At 54.5% G+C, this 21,160-nt stretch overlaps 1 protein-coding gene across 1 annotated transcript; it reads right to left on the bottom strand.

Annotated features, from left to right (window-relative positions):
* Positions 1 to 675: 675 nt before the first annotated feature.
* Positions 676 to 16,401, bottom strand: KCNN4 (potassium calcium-activated channel subfamily N member 4). The gene is made up of 9 exons (XM_025369206.1): positions 15,847 to 16,401; positions 11,543 to 11,638; positions 9,257 to 9,684; positions 6,445 to 6,580; positions 3,857 to 3,967; positions 3,581 to 3,699; positions 3,101 to 3,170; positions 1,679 to 1,846; positions 676 to 1,220 (listed from the first exon to the last, which is right to left on the bottom strand). The coding sequence occupies exons 1-8, from the start codon at positions 16,003 to 16,005 to the stop codon at positions 1,682 to 1,684; spliced, it is 1,284 nt and encodes a 427-aa protein (XP_025224991.1). The 5' UTR covers positions 16,006 to 16,401; the 3' UTR covers positions 676 to 1,220; positions 1,679 to 1,681.
* Positions 16,402 to 21,160: the final 4,759 nt, after the last annotated feature.

Below are 21,160 nucleotides of genomic sequence, written 5' to 3'. Positions count from 1 at the left end.
GCTAGGGACAGTGGCTCATGCTTATAATCCCAGCATTTTGGGAGGCCGAGGTGGGCAGATTGCTTGAGCCCAGGAGTTCAAGACCAGCCTCTGCAACATAGTGAAACCCCATCTCTACTAAAAATACAAAAATTAGCCAGGCATGGTGGCAGGTGCCTGTAATCCCAGCTACTTAGGGGTAAGGCAGGAGAATCGCTTGAACTCAGGAGGCAGAGGTTGAAGTGAACCGAGATTGTGCCATTGCACTGGAGCCTGGGTGACAGAGCGAGACTCCATCTCAAAAAAAAAAAAAAAAAAAAAAAAAATTCTTTCTCACATATTTGGTTCCTACTAAATGCCTCTGGGCTACTCCATGTTTTAATCTTCACAGCAGTCCCATGGGGAGACAGTCCCATTTTACAGGTGAGGTAAACTGTTCAGAGGTGAAGCCACTTACCCGAGGTCACACAGCCAGTGGATGGCAGAATCAGGATTTGGAACCTGATCTGTCTGAGTTCAAAGCCATTGCTCTTTGCCTCAGATCTGGGCAGGGGTTTGCTGAGGACTGCCCAGCCTACAGACCTGAGAGGGCACTTAGAGGAGGAGGCCTCTGAGACAGGTTCAAACAGGGCAGCAGTCTTCCACTGGATGGTCTGCCAGTGAGGAGTGTAGATATGTTTAGAGAAAAATGGCAACTTCTGGCTTTAACATTTATTACAAAGATCAGAGCAGAGGCTGGTGAGTTACACTTCTTCCTCCCCACCAAGTGCTCTCTGCAGCTCTGGAAAAATGGTGTCCTCTTTGTTGTCCCGCCAGGGGGCGCCACCTCCTACCCGCCCCAGCCTCATACCTAGTTCTTCAGCTCGGCCAGCGGTAACTGAAGCCTCCCAGAATCCTGGATCCGGGCCCCTAGTACCCTCTTCCCCAGGGACCCAGGAGTCCGGCCTCCAGGCGCCTCCACTTGTGACTGAGCTGGAGGTCGTCCATAGCAGCATAGTGATTTTGATGAGGGTATGCAGAGTGGGGGTGATCATGTTCCCACCTGGGGCCTCAGGTGGGCCAAGGCCTCCCCACTTTAGCCAGCGTCCTCTCCAGCAGCCATCACAAGCCAACCCACTCCAAGCCGGGGCCCCCTTTGGTCCTTGCACTTGAGGTGCTTTGTTCGGGGCCGGGGCAGGAGTGGCAGAGACGACGTACATCACCTCAGTCCTGGGGAAAGTAGCCTGGTTCCTCCGTGGGTCCTGGAGAGACGGAGAGACTGATGGAGAGGCAGGTCAGGAAGAGGGAGAGGGAGAGTGAGAGTGGGACACACCGAGGTGCAGACAGAACCTGCTGAGCAGAGGTGGGAGGCAGGGGGTAGGTGTTTCTGGGCCCCGAGGCCAGGGTGCAGGAGGGCATTTAGACAGACACATTGAATGGACAGAGCCAGAGAATGTGCCCAGGACAGGCAGAGAGAGAGAGAGAGACCAAGCAAAGAGGGAGAAGGGCATCAAGGGTCAGTGAAGGGGAGAGGGAACACCATCTTCCTTCACTGCCAATCCAGCCCTGAACTGAGTCCTTTCCTCCAGACAGTGCCAGAGCTGACGAGAAAAGGTGGCCGTGTCTCCCAGCCATCCCCTGCCCCCTTGGCCACAGAGGGTGCTGGCCACAGGAACCCTTCCTCCGGGATGCCTTCCTGCCCAAGTCCCAGCCCCCTCACCAGCTACGTGGACTGCTGGCTGGGTTCTGGAAGCTGCCTCGGCCCCAGGGCAGTGCTAAGCAGCTCAGTCAGGGTGTCCAGCTTCCCCGCCAGCGTGTCAATCTGCTTCTCTAGGGCCCGGTGTGAGCTGCTCAGATTCTGCTGCAGGTCATACAGGATCATGTGCATCTGGACGGGAGGAGAGGATCAGAGGTGTCAGGGGGGTGGGGTCGACCCCTGCCTGCTCCATAGCGTAAGGCAGTGGAACCAATATTGACTACATCCTTGTGGTCCTCTGAGGATTATCCTCAATAATAACTGTTACCATGTACCACTTCCCAGCTACCTGCCCAGGTGTTTCCCTGTATGGTTTAAAATCCTCCTAAAAGCCACTGGGAATGGGAATCCTGTTCCCATCTTATAGCTGAGGAAACAGGCATGGAACCGTTAAATGACATGCCCAAAGCAGCTCCTGAAGTAAGACCTAGAACATAGTAGGTGCTCATTAAATATTTATAGCATGGATAGTGCCTGACTTCCAAATCCACATAGTCTTTTACTACTCTCTCTGGCTAGGATTCACAGCTTGCTTGATCCCTGAGGGTTTGTGGGTTTTCTGTGGAAATTCTTGAATTCTGTGTTTTTGGCTTGATAACCTTCAGAAATTACCGCCTGCCAATTCCTGCCGATCTGGGCCACCGCCTCCTCACTGAGACCTGCCATGCGGTTTTGGGGCCTGCATCTGTGACCGTGCTTACCATGGCATTGGTGCCAGGGGCCACTGTTTGAACTGCCATGGGCTAACGAGAAAAAGCAAAGGCCACCGGATAAGCAAAAGATGCTGTGAGCCAGGCCAAGGGGGTGTTGTGACATCACTGTCCCTGAGCACCGGCAAAATCAAGTGGTCTCAGCAGAAGGGGGCGGGTAGCTGAGTCACGGCTTGGCCAGGCAAACTTGCATGGAAGTCCTTGTGGCCCTGAGCACCCCTCCACAAGAGCAGCAGAGATTGAGTTTTACGGAAACAATGTCACCTGTGTCCTTGTCAGTGTTGTTCATTTTAATTGTATTGGTTTTGCCATCTATGGGCTTGGTTTGTAAATTTGCTTTGGTTTTATTGTATGAGTTGTAGTTGGAAGGAATTTTATATCTGTCCACATGTAAGTAACTTAACAATAAAAATAATTTGAAACCAAACACTGGGGTTCTTTGTGCAATTTTTTTTTTTTTTTCAGTTTGTAAGGGATCTGTTCCTTGCATGAATGTAAGAAGCTCTGTGTTGCATCATTCATTCCTTCCTTCCTTCCTTCATTCAACCACAGACCTTTACTGACAGCCTGTGTGTGCCAGGCTCCTGCCAAATTTCCCTGTTCTAGAGCCAGATTTCCCTCCCTGTGGCCCCAACCTCCCCCTTCTTCCAGACATCCTCCCATGGGATCCTAGTACCTTGGAGATGTCCACCATGGAGTTCACTTGTTCCTGGAGCTTCCGGTGTTTTAGCCGCACCTGGCGGAACCTGTGGGAAGAAGTGGGGAGTCAATTTTACAAGCCTGGTCCCTGAATGTGGCTGTAGCTCAGGGGTGGAATGAAGGGAGGAGAGGCACATGAAGCAACAAAACAAAGACAAAACGTTGTCAAAGAGCTGAAAGAGTGGGAGGGGATGACTGCACCGCACATCCCCATGAGCCCCATCCCCAGTAGAAACCCAGGTACCCAGGTCCACAGACACGCCAAGATATGCAAAGACAAACCAGCACAGACACACAGAGTCATGCATGGTCAGATCCAGGTGGACAAGCTGTTGAGTGAGACCACCCCTGGGTGTCCTGACCTGGACGGGCATGGACACGCACACACACAAGCCATGCAGAGAGGTGACTTGGACATGGGTGCACATGGACACATGTGCATACAAAGCGCCCTCACGCGTTGATGGCAGCCAGCAGCCTGCGCTGATGCCTGCGGGCAGCTCGAGACTCCTTCCTGCGAGTATGTTTGTAGAACATCCAGGCTTCTTGTAGCACTCGGGCAGCGGACTCCTTCATCTGGGGGTGGGTGGCACAGTGTCCATGGAGATAGACCCTTACGGTTCTGGGAAGGCAGGGCTCGGGCTGGGACTCGGGTCCTAGGGGAAGCGGGGGAGCTTGGACTCCTGCCTCTTGAAAGAGGGGTGTGCCATGGGGGCCATATGCCCATCCTCACCTCTTTGGTATACTGGATATCCATCATGAAATTGTGCACGTGCTTTTCTGCCTTGTTAAACTCCAGCTTCCGGGCCACCACGGCCACCAGCAGGGCTGTGCAGCAGACCCCCTGTGGGCACAACAGGTACTATGGCATGAGGCTGTGCCACTGACTCCCTCCTTGAACCCTCCCAACAGCCACAGAAGGCAAGCACAATATCCCCAGTTGACAGACAAGCAAACAGGCTGAGAGAGGAGAGCCAAGGTCCCAGCTCAGAATGGGGAAGCTAGAATCATAAATCGCCTATGTACGAGCCCAAATTGGATGTGTAGTATTCACACTCGCAGGATGGCCTCTTGCATTAGGGGTATGATTGGAGGAGCAAGAGGAAGGCTGGGTTCTGAGCCAGGGGCAGGCCTCTGGGTCCTCACTGCTGACATGGTCGGCCACTGCATTGTGGAGGGTGTCCCTCCTTCTCCCACCTCCACAGCCTCTTCCTAACTCCAGCCCTGTCCTCTCTCTCCTGGACCATCTCCAGCCTCCCACTCATCCTCCCCTAACCCCCTTGGCCCCCTCTAATCTCCTAGGCTTCCACTGCCCTGAACTTCTCAGCCTGGCTACCAAGGCCTTCCAAGGTCTACGCCTCTCACTCAGACAACTCAGCCCTGGCTCCATTCTGCCTGCCCTCCCTGAGCACCTTCCTCCGAACACTCATTCTCCTCCCTTCCTTCTCCCAATGCTCCTGGCCCTTCATGGCCTTGCCAATTCCTGACTGCTTGTGGCACCTGCTCACCTGTCCCCTAGTTAGAATGAATTGTCCTAGGAAGCATCCCCCACCCTATAGTTTCAGCTCTTGATCACCCAGAACAACTTCCAGTCACAAATACTGGCTCCAGGGGACTGCCTGGGTTCCAATCCCAGCTCTGAGCCAATTATTTAATCTCTCAGTATTTCAGTGTCTCATCTGTGAAATGGGCATGGCCTCAACAGGGTTACTCGGTGGATTTCATGAGTTACCCCTGGCAAGTGTTTAGGGCAGAGACTGGCACAGAGTATGTGCTCAGTAAAAGTAAGCTATTATGGGCCGGGCGTGGTGGCTCATGCCTGTAATCCCAGCACTTTGGGAGGCCCAGGTGGGTGGATCACGAGGTCAGGAGATCGAAACCATCCTGGCTAACATGGTGAAACCCTGTCTCTACTAAAAACACAACAAATTAGCCGGGTGTGGTGGCGGGCGCCTGTAATCCCAGCTACTCAGGAGGCTGAGGCAGGAGAATAGCATGAACCCGGGAGGCCGAGCTGAGAGTGAGCCGAGATGGTGCTACTGCACTCCAGCCAGGGTGACAGAGCGAGACTCCGTCTCAAAAAAAAGTAAGCTATTATGGCTCAACTGTGCCATGGAACCTTTCTGCCAGGAGCAGGCTGTGAGCTCAAGTGCGCATCGCCCTATCTCTCTAGGTTTTGGTTTCTCCTTTTGTCAAGTGAAGGAGGAGGTCCTGAACGACACTGCAGTTCCCTAACTGAGTCTCTGCCCCTCTTCCCTTGCTCTAAAGACTCACCACTGGGGGAGTGAAGGTCACCACATCCTTCACCTGTGCACCCAGGGACTGGGGGGATGGATATGTCTTTCCTGGGTCCACATCTGGGCTAGGTGCTGGTGGCTTAGATCCCCGAGGGTGAAGGAAACCCAATCTTGTAGGGAGGTGAAGGCCAAGGCATTAGGTGCTGGTCTCTAGAGGGGGCCAGGGCTGGGTGGGAGGACCTGAGTGACTGGGTCTACGGAGGGAAGGAGGTGGATGTTGGGGTTCAGGAAAAGGCTGACTCAGGCTGCAGAGCCTCTGCCTCATCCTCGAGGGCACAGGAGCTGGTGGGGAGGTGGCTGGATGCCTGGGCGCCCCCAGACCTGCTTACCGAGCACCTCCTGTGGGCTGGGTACTGTTGGAAGCGCTTTCCATAGTTGAACCCATTTAATCATCTCAGCAAGCCCATGAGGAGCATGCTAGCATCAGCATCCCCGTTTTACAGGGGAGGAAAGTGAGGCCCAGGGAGATCACGTGGCTCGCCTGAGCTCCCCAGCCAGGAAGTGGCAGCCGCAGGATTTGGACCCAGGTAGCCTAGCCCCATAGGCATGCACTTGATAACTGGACTCTACACCCTTGGTGGAGGCTGGGAGACAATTTCTGGGTTCTGAAAGAAAATGGGGCTGGGAAGTCAGGAGCCTGGGTCCCTGAGGAGGATAAGGGCTGGGCCCTAGGTTCTAGAGTGAGCAAGGCCTCAGGGACTGGATTCCTAGGTCTGATTTTTTATTTTTATTTTTTAAGAGACAGGGTCTCACTCCATCACCCAGGCTGGAATGCAATGGTACAATCATAGCTCACTGGAACGTCAAACTCAGGCTCAAGTGATCCTCCCACCTTGGTCTCCCAAAATATTGGGATTACCGGTGAGTATCTTGGTCTTGAAGAGAGAATGGGGCTGTGGGCGCCCCAGACACTCAAGTTTCTCAGGAGCTGTCCCTGAGAGCCTGTGTTGCCTCCATGGCTTCCTGGGGCCAGAGGATGACCAGTTTGGGATGAGGATCAGGTCCCCAAGGGGGCCGTACTCACCATGACTCCAGTGCACAGGCAGACAATCTTGCCCCACATGGTGCCCGGCACCACGTCACCATAGCCGATGGTCAGGAATGTGATGGGGATCAGCCAAAGTGTGTCTGAAAGGTGCCCGGTGGCATTCACAGCCTGCCTATGGGGAAGGGTGGGTTAGTTCTAAAACCCCACCATGGAGGTTTCCATGATATTCAGTCCCCTTCCCTCTATGCCCTCCCCTCCCCTACCCTCAACTCCCCTCCCCTCCCCTCCCAGTATACACCCATAGTCCTAAGAATCAGCTGGACAAAAAGCCATTAAGTTCTGAGCTTTGGAAAGGCTGCATGGCCTCCTCTCTGCTGTGTGACCTGGGCGAGTTGCTTAGCCACTCTGGGATCTGAGACTGGATCTGGACAATCCCAATGCCGGTATGGTCTCAGCTAGGCTACCTGGGCTGCTGTGGCATTCAGAGCACGTGGTTGAGGGTGGAGAGTCAAGAGGCGGCCAAAACCCAGTCAGACCCTGACTGGCGGCTGCATCCACCCAGAGGAAGGGGTATATTTTTCTAATTTCCACAAAGATGCTGTGTGGTCCAGAAGGGGCCCTATCAGGATCAAAAAGCACTGTAAAAAGGCTTGGTGGGACTCTGCCTTCCTTTCCCCTCACTTCACAGAAGGAGACTTTTTTTTTTTTTTTGAGACGGAGTCTCGCTGTCGCCCAGGCGGGAGTGCAGTGGCGAGATCTCAGCTCACTGCAAGCTCCGCCTCCCAGGTTTACGACATTCTCCTGCCTCAGCCTCCCAAGTAGCTGGGACTACAGGCGCCCGCCACCACGCCCGGCTAGTTTTTTATATTTTTTAGTAGAGATGGGGTTTCACCGGGTTAGCCAGGATGGTCTCGATCTCCTGACCTCGTGATCCACCCGTCTCAGCCTCCCAAAGTGCTGGGATTACAGGCTTGAGCCACCGCGCCTGGCCAGAAGGAGACATTTAAGTCCAGCCATGGAAGGGATTGAAATATTGAGATTTGTCTAACTTTGTCCACAAGCCCCTTGCTGCAAGATAAGCAGGGAAAACTTCATTCGTGAGAGCCCCAGACACCCCAGACCCACCAGGTTAGAGTTTCTAGGAGCGAAGATGGAATCTGCACTGTTTACAAACCCCACCCCCCTCGTTCCCAAGTACATTCTAGTTTCAGGACTTCTGCCTTGGAATTTGGAACTTTGACTTCCTCCCCATTCTCCCATCATTCAGATGAGAAACATGGTGGGGGGATCATTCATTAATCCTGATTCTGACCAATTTCCCAGTTGGGAAAACTAAGATCCTAGGAGGTGAAAGTTTAAAATCATGACAGAGGGCCGGGCACAGTGGCTCACGCCTGTAATCCCAGCACTTTCCGAGGCTGAGGCAGGCAGATCATGAGGTCAGGAGATCCAGACCATCCTGGCTAACACAGTGAAATCCTGTCTCTACTAAAAATATAAAAAATTAGCCGGGCATGGTGGCGGGTGCCTGTAGTCCCAGCTACTGAGGAGGCTGAGGCAGGAGAATGGCATGAACCCGGGAGGCAGAGCTTGCAGTGAGCCAAGATTGCACCACTGCACTCCAGCCTGGGCGACAGAGCAAGACTCCTTCTCAAAAAGAAAAAAAAAAAAAAAATCATGACAGAGTCCGGGCACGGTCATCCCAGCACTTTGGGAGGCCGAGGCAGGAGGATCACTTGAAATCAGGAGTTCAAAACCAGCCTGGGCAACATGGTGACATGGTCTCTACTAAAAATACAAAAATTAGTCAGGTATGGTGGTGCACACCCATAATCCCAGCCACTTGGGAAACTGAGGCTCGAGAATCGCTTGAAGCAAGGAGGCAGAGGTTGCAGGAAGCAGAGTTCGTGCCACTGCACTCTAGCCTGGATAACTGAGACTCCATCTCAAAAAAAAGAACTGTCAGGGAGACTACAGATGGTGGAATGTGACACTCATTTTTCAGATGAGGAAACTGAGGCTCAGAGAGGAGAGATCTAAAGCCAGATCTTCTCATTCTCCTCCTGCCCTGAAGGATCTTTGCCACATACACTAGACCAGAGGTTCTCAACCTTGGTTGGGCCATACAATCACCTGGAGGGCTTGCTAAAGCGGATTGCTGGCCCTACCCTTCAGGATTCAGTAGGTCTAGAAGGGACCTGAGAGTTTTCATTTGCAAGTTCCCAGGTGATGCTGCTGGTCCTGAAACCACACTTTGAAAACCACTGGCTGAGATCACTCCCAACCTCTTTCTCTATAAGGGATAGAAATTGAGGTGCGGCTTCCGGTTACACAGTATCCAGGCGGCAACCAGGATCTAGTTCCAATTCCCTGCATGGAATTATTTTCCAGAGAAGCTCCAAATCATCCCCTTCCTAAGGTCACAGAAAGCACCCACCTACAGTGCATTCTGTGCTAATTTGGAAAATATGTCCCCTTCCTCCAAGGCAGACGCAACCCTTTAGGCAGGTCCCAGAGACAGGTTTGGAGACCGAACAGATGGCCTGGAAACCTGAGGCAGTAGAAGTCCAGGAGCCAGAAGGGAAGGGCTTTTTAGGGTCTGTGTGTGCATTTGGGGAGACTGAAGGCTGCACATGGAGGATTGGCTGGGGGCTTGTCTGTTGGTTCTTCTCACCCCAGTTGATGCGAGTGTGGGCAAATTGCAGCCAGCAAGAGGAGAAGGGGTCAAAGTGTGAACTTTGACCTCTGCTTGGTCCTAGGGGGCCTCAACCTGCACCGCGGCACAAGACGGCCACCGCGGCTGTCCGGGGTTCCCTCCCCTGCGCATTTATGCCTCCAGCACCCTCACCTCTCGGCCACGGACAGCACCCAGGCGGTGGTCAGCCAGAGGCCAAGCGTGAGGCCGAGCAGCAGGCGGCCGGGGTGCGTGTTCATGTAAAGCTTGGCCACGAACCAGTGGCGGAAGCGGACTTGGTTGAGAGCGCCGATGCTGCGGTAGGAAGCGTTGAGCAGGACGCCGCTGCGCAGGAGCACGGCGCGGGGCACCAAGTAGAGACGCAGCAGCATGGCCAGGGACAGCAGCGCTTCCCCTTGGCCCAGGAATCCCGGCCAGGGCTGCGGGGAGGTCAGCGGCGCCCCTAAATCCTGCGCGCACGGCGGGCCCCGCATGGGCGCCGGGTGCAGCCCGCACACCACCAGCTCCAGCACGATCTGCGCCGCCTGCCGCCCGGTCAGCGCCACGCGCCAGTCCCGCAGCCCGTTGTCCGTCATGAACAGCTGCGGGGAACGGGCCAAGAAGGGAGGGGTCAGGCGCAGGTCAGGCGGCGGCCCGCGCCTCCCTGCGCCCTGAGATAAGTGGGGTGTGCCCGCCTGGCCGGGAGGGAGGGAGATAGAGCAGGGCGGGAGAGGGATAGGGAGGGAGCGGGACAGGACTTGTGGAAGACATCTCTCCACTTTCTCCTCCTTCAGCCCACTTCCAGCCTTTGAACACTGACTGAGTGCCGACTGTGTGCCTGGCATTGTTCTATGTGCTAAGGATACACAGTGAACCAAACAGACCCCCCTGCCTCCCTAGAGCTTGCATTCCACGTGTCTGGAGCTCGCTCCTACTTCTGTTTCAGTTGACACGCGTAATAACTGTAATAATAATATCAGCAATAACAAAGCCTTACGCCTGTAATCCCAGCACTTTGGGAGGCTGAGGTGGGTGGAACACTTGAGGTCAGGAGTTCGAGATAAGCCTGGCCAACATGATGAAACCCCATCTCTACTGAAAAATACAAAAATAAGCCGAGCATGGTGGCGCACACCTATAGTCCCAGCTTCTGAGGAGTGTGAGGTGGGAGAATCACTTGAACCCGGGAGGCAGAGGTTGCAGTGAGCCGAGATCACGCCACTGCTGCACTCCAGCCTGGGTAACAGAGTGAGATTCCATTTCAAAATAAACAAAAACAAAACAAAACAATAACAATAGCAAAATCAGCATGTACTGGGCACTGTGGATACGCCAGACACTGCTCTATCCCATTTACATGTTGTGACTTAGTAAATGTCCACAGCCCAGTGAGACTGATATTATTTATTATTGCCACCATTTTATAGGTATGGAAACTGAGGTCCAGGTCCCTCCCATGGGCAATGGTGCACTGAGCTACAGACCATTTGACTACTCTATGATAAGATGATAATGTGCACTGTTTACTGGGCACCTCTTATGTGCCAGGCACTGCTCAGAGAATTGCCACACATGACCGATAATCCCCATTTTACATGCAAAGTTATGATAGGAGACGCAGAAGAGGGGAAAGGGAATGGAGCAACAGCATCTGGGGCAATGGGGCAGTGGGGGATGGGATGTGTTTGGGTGAGACCCAAGGTGGAGTATGGATGGGGAGAATTCCTGGGTCTGGGGCAAGAGGGAGGTTATTGGCACAGAGATAGGGTGATTAGGAGTGGGCACCCCTAGGACTGGGCCAGGTGCAGTGGCTCAAGCCCGTAATCCTAGCACTTTGGGAGGACAAGATAGGCAGATTGCTAGAGCTCATTTGTTGGAAGCTAGCCTGGGCAACACAGTGAAACCCCGTTTCTACTAAAATACAAAAAAATTAGCCGGGCCTGGTGGCATCTGCCTTTAGTCGCAGCTACTTGGGAGGCTGAGGCATGAGAATTGCTTGAACCCAGGAGGTGGAGGTTGCAGTGAGCAGAGATCGTGCCACTCCACTCCAGCCTGGGCAACAGGCCAAAAAAAAAAAGGAAAGGAGTGGGCACCTCTGGGACCTTAGGTTGCATGGGGACTGGATTGGGGATGCGATGTTGGAGTACAGAGATCTGGAAGGCTGAGGTTGCCTGGGAGCAGAGTGGACAGAGGCCTGGGGGCAGAAGCAGGGCTGCAGGTTCGCTCTCAGCATCTGTGAGTGTGCAAGAGGGGACCAGGGGCTACAGGGGAAGAGCGGGGCTGGTTGGGGAGGCTCTGCCTGTCTACTCGTGGTTCATCCCATCTGGGTGGGTGAGGGTGTGGACACAGCATCTGGGGCAGAGGAACTTCATTACTCAGATCAGGAGGAGGAGGAGGATGGAAAGTATGAGCTGACAGGGCACTGAGGGGAGCAAGGCTTAGGGGCGGGGCCTGCCCTACCTGGACCTCTTTGGCGTGAAAGGCCACGATGAGGCAGAGGAGTAAGAAGGTGGAAATGCTGATCATGCATTTAACCAGGAACACGTAGAGCGCCCACTGTCAGGAGGGACAGAAAAAGGAGTGTGAGATCTCAGGTCTCCCTCCACCTGGCCCTCCACCTTTCCTTCAAAACCACCATTTTTTTTTTCGATTCCCAATTTTCCTAGCCTCCTTCCCCCACAGACCAGTCCCTCTTGATGTATCGGTTCTGGGGAAGTCTCAAAACCATCATCTGGGCCCAGTGCGGTGGCTCACACCTATAATCCCAACACTTTGGGAGGCCGAGGCAGGCAGATCACCTGAGGTCGGCAGTTTGAGACCCCCTGGCCAACATGGTGAAACCCAGTCTCTACTAAAAATACAAAAATTAGCTAGGTGTGTAATCCCAGCTACTTGTGAGGCTGAGGAACCAGAATCTCTTGAACCCAGGAGGTGGAAGTTGCAGTGAGCTGAGAGATCGCGCCACTGCACTCCAGCCTGGGCAACAGAGTGAGTCTCCGTCTTGAAACAAGCAAGCAAGCAAACAAACAAACAAAAAAACACCATCATCTGGTCCCCAGGAATGCTCTATTTCTCCCCAACAGCTCAACCCTGTTCAGATGCTGGTGTCTACCCTCTTCCTCAGCTCTTCTCCCAAGACCCATATCCATGAAGGGGGGCCTTGAAACTCACATTCCTTCTTATTCCTGTCCTGTTTCCCATCAAAAATAGTTCTGCAGGGGTGTGTGTGTGTGTGTGTGTGTGTGTGTGTGTGGTGTCTAGAAAAAGACATCTAGCTTCTGGAGAGTGCCCCCTCCCCTTCCCTTCCCACCCAGCTGGTGTTGCCCTAGAAACCAACTTCAACCATCCCCAACCCCAAATCTGGAAGAATGTAGAAACTACCATTCAGTCCTCAAAGACTGAATCACACCCTTTCCTGCTCTCATCCAGAGGGCTGAGTCCCTGAGACCCCAGCCTCAGCTCCGAGCCAGCCCCCTCAGTTCTGCCTCCCTGCAGCTCCCCACCCCCCACCCTGCCCCTCTCTTCTGGCTCTAAGCCCAGGGTAGATCTGGCCGGAAGCACAGGGCCTCCAGAAACCACGGAGCAGTTGTTGCTTTTTTTTTTTTTTTTTCCTCTCTTTGTGTGGCACAACCTTGGAGGAATCTAGAATTCTGGAGAGAGGGATTTAGAGGGGACTGGGACTGTTGGATTTCCTAAGAGGGGTTGGTCCCTGCCTGGCGGGTATTTGCAGGGGGAGGGGTCCACGTGGGCATCCTTACAAACCATTGCACCTGTTTCTCCTAAGAGGGCTGCCAGCTCCCCTGGCTGGGCCAGCACCACGCCTCTGAGCAGGGGAAGAGAGCCAGTTTCCTGCCCCAGGGGCTGCTCCCCAACCCCCTACCAGAACAATAGTGCTGTTGTCACCAGCCCTCCCCCACCTTCTATGGCTCCCTGGTTCCCTGCCTCCTTCTTCAGTCTGTCTCAACCCCCCACACCACTAGACAAAAAGCCCCCTCCTCACACTGCAATTCACTTCTCTGGTGGTCTTCTCTACTTTTCCAGTTCCTCTTCCCCCATATCCCGGACCTGTCTGCACTTGGGCCTGTACTCTGCTCTCTGAATTTCTCTGACTCTAGGGATGGTTGTTTCTGTCCCTCTATGTGTTTTGAGGGTCTCTGTTTCTATTGTCTTTTCTAACACCATGTGTGTATCTCTTACTGGTGGATTTCTCAGTAGCTTGATAGCCCTATTTGTCTTTCTGTTTAGCTGTACCTCTATCTTACTGCATCTTTGTCTCCATCTCTCTATCTCTTTTTCTCCGTGTATCTCTGTATCTCTGTCTCTCTCTGTACCTCTCGCCATCCCTCCTCCTCCACCCCACCTGGTGCTTTTGGATATCTCTATCTGGTTCCCTTGGACTTCCTAGGGTTTGGCACCTGCCTCTCTGCCAGCCCCTCCCTTTGGGGAGCAGGTGTCTGGGTCCTTTGCAGAAATGAGCTCATTAGATTGAGATGGAGGTGGTGAGGGGCCATGGGTGTTATTAAGAGAGACCTCAAAAGGGGACTGAGGAGCTGTGGCTCAGGCCTGTAATCCCAGCACTTTGAGGGAGGAGGATTGCTTGAGTCCAGGAGTTCAAGACCAGCCTGGGCAAACAAAGCAAGATCCCATCTCTACAAAAAATAAATTAAAAAGGGTGAAGGGTGACCCTTAGGGTCATGTATTTTAACCCTTACCCTAATTTACAGATGGGGAAATTGAGGTTCAGAGGGTTGGAACAGCTTCCCCAAGGTCCTACTGATAGAGGCGGTGACCTGGCCATGGTGGAGGGAAGGAAGAAATGAGGGGTGAGGAAGCAGAGGGGGGAAGTGGGGTAGGATGGACCCCGACTCTTCCCATCTGCCAGGGTCACTGTGTTCCCACCTTGGCTGCTGGGTGCGGTGCTCCAGCGGCGGCCAGGCCCCGGCCATGCTTCCTGTTGGCATGGACTTCGGCGGCCCCACCCCCTCAGTGCCCGCCGCCGGCCAGAGGAAGCTGCCTGTCTGACCCTCCATGTGACTCCTGGTCACTTCAGAGCTGCCCACCACCCCCTCCAGATCCGAGTCGGACATCAGACCCTCAGGAATCTACCCAAACTTCAAATCAGTGTCTGCTCCTGGCTCTACCAGCCCAGTTCCACAACCCTTCCGCCAGAGAGGTCTCCAGCCCCTCCTTTCCTGTTGAGTAAGTCTGTTCTCCCCTCAAGCCACTTATTCCAACCCTTGTCCTTCATCTGCCCCATCACTGGCCTGACCAGGGCTGGAATGTGACGGCAGCCTGCTGAGACCTGTCCTGACCCCGCTTTCCCCTTTCTTCCCTACTCACCACGATCTTCAGAGTCAGCCCCTCTTCCCCAAAGACATTCAAAACTCCCTTCTCCTTAAGACTCAGGAATCCAGGACCCAGCCCCCTCCTTCCCTGGGCCCTAGGGGTCCAGGCCCCTGTGAGCCTACCTCTCCTCTATTTCCCTGACTAATTAGCATATGCAGATTTGGGGAGAAATCGAGCTTGTTAACAACGGAGACTGGGTTGGGGGTGGGATGGGGGAGGCAGGTCAGGGGAGAGGTTCCTTTTCCATTTCGCATCCCCACCCCCAGGCAGTTTTTTCTGTCCTTCGCATCTAAGGCACTGGGTAAACATTAGAGGTTAGATAAGGACCAAAGAGCTGCCGCCTACTGGAAGAACTTTGTCTTTCCTCCACCCTCCCTTCACCAAACCTGGGGCTACCTTTCCCCTTACTGGCTCTTGGGGGACTTGAGTGTCTGATCAGCCACCCTCTGGCCTCCAGGGGTCCTGGACCTCCGGCCGTCTAATGGCAACATCTTCAAAGACTGAAACACTGAAACAAATATTCCCTTCCTTGTGCAGAGGTCCCCAACAACTAACTCTCCCCTGGGAGCACCCAGGAGTCCCAGCCAAAGCCCATCCTCTCTCAGACCCAAGAGTCTAGGCCCCCAACCCCTCCTCCCTCAGATCCAGGAATCCTGACCATCAGTCCCTCCTCCCTCAGACCCAGGAGTCCTGACCCCAGTCCCTCCTCCCTCAGACCCAGGAGTCCAGACCCCAGCCCCTCCTCCCTCAGACCCGGGAGTCCTGACTCCCAGTCCCTCCTCCCTCAGATCCGGGAGTCCTGAACCCCAGTCCCTCCTCCCTCAGATCCGGGAGTCCTGACCCCTAGCCCCTCCTCCCTCAGACCCAGGAATCCTGACCCTCAACCCCTCCTCCCTCAGATCCAGGAGTCCAGACCCCCAGTCCCTCCTCCCTCAGATCCAGGAGTCCTGACCCCCAGTCCGTCCTCCCTCAGATCTAGGAGTTCTGACCCCCAGTCCCTCCTCCCTCAGATCCAGGAGTCCTGACCATCAGCCCCTCCTCCCTCAGACCCAGGAATCCTGACCCTCAACCCCTCCTTCCTCAGACCCAGGAGTCCAGACCCCAGCCCCTCCTCCCTCAGACCTGGGAGTCCAGACCCCCAGTCCCTCCTCCCTCAGACCCAGGAGTCCTGACCCTCAGCCCCTCCTCCCTCAGACCCACGAGTCTAAGCCCCAGCCCCTCCTCCCTCAGACCCAGGAGTCTTGACCCTCAGCCCGTCCTTCCTCAGACCCAGGAGTCCAAGCCCCCAGTCCCTCCTCTCTCAGACCCAGGAGTCCTGACTCTCAGCCCCTCCTCCCTCAGACCCAGGAGTCCTGACCCCCAGCCCCTCCACCCTTAGACCTAGGAGTCCCAGCTCCCAGCCACCATGCCCCACTCACCGAGCACCCCCCGAACCACAGCATCTCTGCATGCAGCACCATGAGTCCGATGCCAGTTCCCGCCAGCACCAGCGTCCAGCCGGCCAGAGACTTCTCCTGCTCCAACAAGCGCTTTCGGAGTCTCAGGGCCCCCAGGCCAAGCACCAGATCCCCGCCCATGGCCCCCGGGGTCTTGGGGCTCAGCCAGCTTCCTGCCCAGGGTCCCCCACCTCGCAGCACACACAGGGCAGCCACTGTGGCTTGCAGGTCGTCAGCCTGCTCTGCTGGCTCTGGGACTTTTGCTCTGAGGCACAGCAGAGCCCTGTGCCCTCTGGGGAGTGGTGGCGGCCAGGGAGGGCGGGGAGGGGCAGGGGAGGCCCCAGGGTAGGGGGAGGCTCCCCAGCTCCCCCTTTTGAGAATAAGGAGGGGCTAGGGTGTGTCTTGGGGCAGAGCAAGAAAGAGACGTCCATCCACGTGGGTAAAGACACACACCGACACACGACGGGCTTTGTCACACACAATGGTCTGTACCTTGTGACACACACCTCCACTCACCACACCCAGACACCGAAGGACACTCCACGGCCCAAGACAGAGACTAACACACCAGGGCACACAACACAACCTACACAGAGTGACTCACAACTCCCAGCAAGCTCCGAAACCCACAGCCACACCCAGACACCACACACATGGTGTGACACACACCAGCACTTAGCAAGCAGGCAGCGTCCCGTGGCACACACAGCCACACAAACATCGTCCACACACAGGCACAAATATTACACTCAAAGTTGTCACAACTTTCTCTGACACAAAGAGCCTCACCCAAACACCACAAATAGGATGATGCACATCTGTGGCCACACAAACACAACATACATCAGGTGTTACACAAACACATAATATATATTAAAATACTGACACCCCGACGCCACACACCACACATCTACAGAAACACGGTGCGGTCCCAGTTTCCTAAACACTACACACCCTTGGAATGAAACCCGATATGTGCAGACACACAACATTTAGGGACATACCTAGAGCAGCCCCCGATCACCCAGCACCTAGAGAAATGCACATACATTGTGGCACCTGTTGACTCGAACACAAGTGCTCACGGTTATGATTCAAAACACACACTGATCCAGCGTGCTCCGGTGTGTGATGTGATTCCAATGTATGGTCAGAGGACACGCTGAGTGGATGCGTGCGGAGACCTACAAGGTACAGAGACACACGGAGAAACCCAAGCAGCACATGCCTGAAGCAAGATGATTCTGGTATATTCTGGTCACACAGGACACGACCCAGGATGGTGCCCCGGGGGAGGGGGATGGGGTTGGACCTTCATAGACCCCAGTGCCCAAATGCAACATACGGCTAGGTGCAGTGGCTCATGTCTGTAATCCTAGCAGTTTGGGAGGCTGAGGTGGGAGGATCGCTGGAGCCCAGGTGTTTGAGACCAGCCTGGGCCACATAGCAAGATCCTGTCTCTAAAACAAACAAAAACAAGAAAATAAACGCAACATACACCATCATCTTTGACCCATGAGCCATACCCAAACATCACCGACAATACCGCCACACAACCCAGCACATGTTATATTCCAACATGCGTGGCCACACAGACAACACGCACGGAGTAATACACCAGCACACAGCAACACAAAACACATAGACACAATGTTTCCAGCACACCCAACCTTCCACAAACGACCACGTGTCCCATAAAACACCAGATGTCACCACTCACTGATACCACTGACACTGAGGCCTACCACCACCCACACAACACTAGCATCCGGGGAGCGGGACATATCCTCCGACATAACACACAGCTACACAAACACAAGACACTTGGGGTGGTTGGCACTCAGGCTGGGTGCTGGGGGCTGGGAAGGAAGAGGCCCCGGACAGGGACATGGACCCTGACGTGAGACACAATGTCACGTCCTTGAGTGATACACAATGTTACATACAGGAGACCCACCAAGAGAAAACACACACACTGCCACACACAGCAGCAAATGGAAGTGTGGAATGCGCACAGTGACTCTGAGTGACACACGACAAAGGACATCACCATGCGTCGTGGTATGAGCCACTCATGGGCCTGTATACCATACGCTCTGACACAGACCCAACCCTCCTGTGGAGACACACAGCCATGCACTGACCTGGTGACGCACATCGCCTCCCAGCGTCGTGCACTGACCTGGTGACACTGCCCTTGGCCTCATGCACACCCATCTGGGAGGAACCCGCGGACACAACCCTCCCCCTCCTTGTGTCCTAGGTCACGTGGGACCCTGGACCCACCAGCCCCAGGGAAGCGCGACACGCACAGACATGCCTGGTTGCACACCGAGGCAGCCCACACAAACACACCCAGAGACACCAAACCATACACACGGACACGCCCAGTGACAAAAACACAACCCTTGCGGGGGCTCCGCCCCTCAGCACACACGATTACCCACTCGGCGAGACTTGGCGGGAGAGGGCTGGAGACACACCCGGGCGCGCCCAGACACCACACATGCGTCCACTTGGAGAAAGTGCAGCCGCCAGGCACTTCCGAGCCTGCAGCCTGGGTACCCTTGCCCACTGGCCGCCAGGCTCTCCACGTCTCCCTCCTCCCTCTCTGGCTCTTTCTCTGGTTCTTTGGGCCTTGCTTCCTGTCTCAGTCTCTCCTGGTATGGAAGCCTCTGCTTTTGTCTTTTTTTTTTTTTTTTTTTTTGTGTGTGTGTGAGATAGAATCTTGCTCTGTTTCCCATGGCTGGAGTGCAGTGGCGGGATCTCGGCTCACTGCAACCTCCACCTCCCACATTCAAGCGATTCTCCTACCTCAGCCTCCCGAGTAGCTGATATTACAGGCATGCACCACCACACCCAGCTAATTTTTGTATTTTTAGTAGAGACGAGGTTTCACCATGTTGGCCTGGCTGGTCTTGAACTCCTGACCTCAGGTGATCCACCTGCGTCAGCCTCCCAAAGTGTTGGGATTACAGGCGTGAGCCACCGCTCCCGGCCAGGTTTGTCTTTATCTCTGTCTCTGTCTGTCTGTCTCTGTTTTTCTCTCCCAGTACCTTTGTCTCTCTCTGTCTCTCTCCGCTCTGTCTCTCTTAGCCTCTCTGTGTCTCTCTCACCTCTCTGTCCCTTTCTCCATCTTCCTGTCCCTCTCTGCTCCTCTGTTTCCTTCTCTCCCTGTCACTGTCTCTGTCATTATGTCTGTCTCTGTGTTTGTCATTGCCTGTGTCTCTGTCATCCCGTCTCACTCTGTCTCCATCTCTCTGTCTCTAGGACCCTCTGTTTTTGTCTGTCTCTTGCTGAATCGATGTTTCTCTCTTCTCTGTTTCACTCTCTCCCTGCCTCCTGGTCTCCTTCTGGGTCTCTCTCTTCGGGCCTCTCTATGCTTGTCTCTGCCTCAGTTTCTCTCTGTTGTTCATTGGCACAGCTATGGACAACCTCGTTCCTTCCAGTTCTACCCCAGCCCCACTCAGAGGCTGAGGGCCAGTGACCCAGAGACTGCAGCCACCCGAGGGTCAGAAGCCACTAAATAGAGAGCGCTCCAGCTGCGGCCATGCCATGGCATCTGTGCCCCAGTTCAGGCACTTGTGAAAAATGGAGACAGAGACTGACACAGAGGGAGAGAGAGAATCAGAGACATCTCGAGTCGTTCAGCCCAGGGAAGGAGGGGGGCATGTGTTAAAAAAAATCAAACAGACCCACAGGTGCAGAGAAACCGGAAAATAGAATCAAGACACGGAAATTAGAGCACAGAAATTTTGTCTCCAAAGAGACTATGACTGAAAGAGAAAAACAGCAAAGGCTGGGCATGGGCATGCCTGGGTGGCAGTGATGGGGTTACAGTGGGAAGGGCACCTGCCTTCAAACGGCAGTCCTGGGATGCAGGGGTCAGTCCTAGGAAACTGCTTTGCTCCACAGCCAGCTGCTTCCAGCCCAGGGAGGGGTTAAGTGGGGAGGGAGAGGTGACTCAGGGCCCCAGGGCTTCTTGTGACTCACCGTTGGTCTCAATCCTAGAGTGGGGAGTGGAGGCAGAGAGGGGTTTGTGTAAAAGAGAGGGAGAGGGAATAGTAGGGGATCTCAAAATGCCTAAGAAGAGGGGTCCAGGAGGAAGAAGCTGGGGGCCTGGACTCCTGGGTCTGAGGGAGGAGGGGCTGGGGTCTGGACTGCTGGTCTGAGGGAGGAGGAGCTGGATCTGGACTCCTGGGTCTGAGGGAGAAGGGGCTGAGGCCTGGACTCCTGGGTCTGAAGGAAGAGGATATGGGGTCTGGATTCCTGAGTCTGAGGGAGGAGGGCTGGGGCATGGACCGCTGGTCTGAGGGAGGAGGGGCTGGGGTCTGGACTCCTGGGTCTGAAGGAGGAGGGGCTGGGATCTGGACCCCTGGGTCTGAGGGAGGAGGGGCTGGGGTCTGGACCCCTGGGTCTGAGGGAGGAGGGGCTGGGGTCTGGACCCTTGGGTCTGAGGGAGGAGGGGCTGGGTCTCATGTACTGGAAGAACTGATTCCAGAGTCTCCAGGATTTTTCTTTGGCCTTGTCCCAGTTGCACCACCTCTGTCGCGCCCCATCTCCGGGCCTGGAAAGAACCCAGGTGCCTCGGGGCCCAGCAGGAAGGGCCCAGGGACAAAGAGTTGTTTAACTGGGCAGGCTGGTGAAGGAGAGTGAAGCGGGTGTCTCAAGCGGAAAGGTCATTCATCGCCCAGGGCTTGTGCAGGGAAAGGCAGGGCTGAGCCCTGGCGAAGAGATCCTGAGAGTCAGAGGTCAGTGGCGGCAAATCCTCCACCGTCATCTCTGGGACCTTGGAGCCTGGAAGCTCCAGGGCTTATAAATACTGTCACCTGGTGTTCACTTAGGGAACTGCAGGCACTCTCCCTGTCCTTCTTGCCAGCATATAGCAAACACCTACTGAGCGCCACGCACTGCTCAAGGAGTTGGCGATATGTAATGAACAAAAACAGACAAAATTCTTGCTCTTGTAGAGCTTCCAGGCTAAAGTAGGGAGACGTCGTGGTTCCATCAACCTCAATCTCTTCTTCGCTCTCAGTCTTCGTTTTTCTTTCTGTATCTCATTGTCTTTCTTCTTTCTTTTTCTTTCTCTTTCTTTCTTCCTTCCTTTCTTTCTTTCTTTCCTTTCTTTCCTTCCTTCCTTCCTTTCTTCCTTCCTTCCTTCCTTTCTTTCTTTCTTCTTTCTCTTTCTCTTCTTTCTCTTTTTCTTCTCTTTCTTTCTTCTTCCTTTTTCTTTCTTTTCTTTCTTTCTTTTTAATTAAAAAACCTTTTTTTTCTTTTGTCATAAAAACAGGTCTCA

Source organism: Theropithecus gelada, chromosome 19 (genome assembly GCF_003255815.1).
Source record: "Theropithecus gelada isolate Dixy chromosome 19, Tgel_1.0, whole genome shotgun sequence".
Taxonomy (NCBI): domain Eukaryota; kingdom Metazoa; phylum Chordata; class Mammalia; order Primates; family Cercopithecidae; genus Theropithecus; species Theropithecus gelada.
Note: the sequence above shows the minus strand (reverse complement) of the source record. Positions and strands in the feature narration are given on the sequence as shown.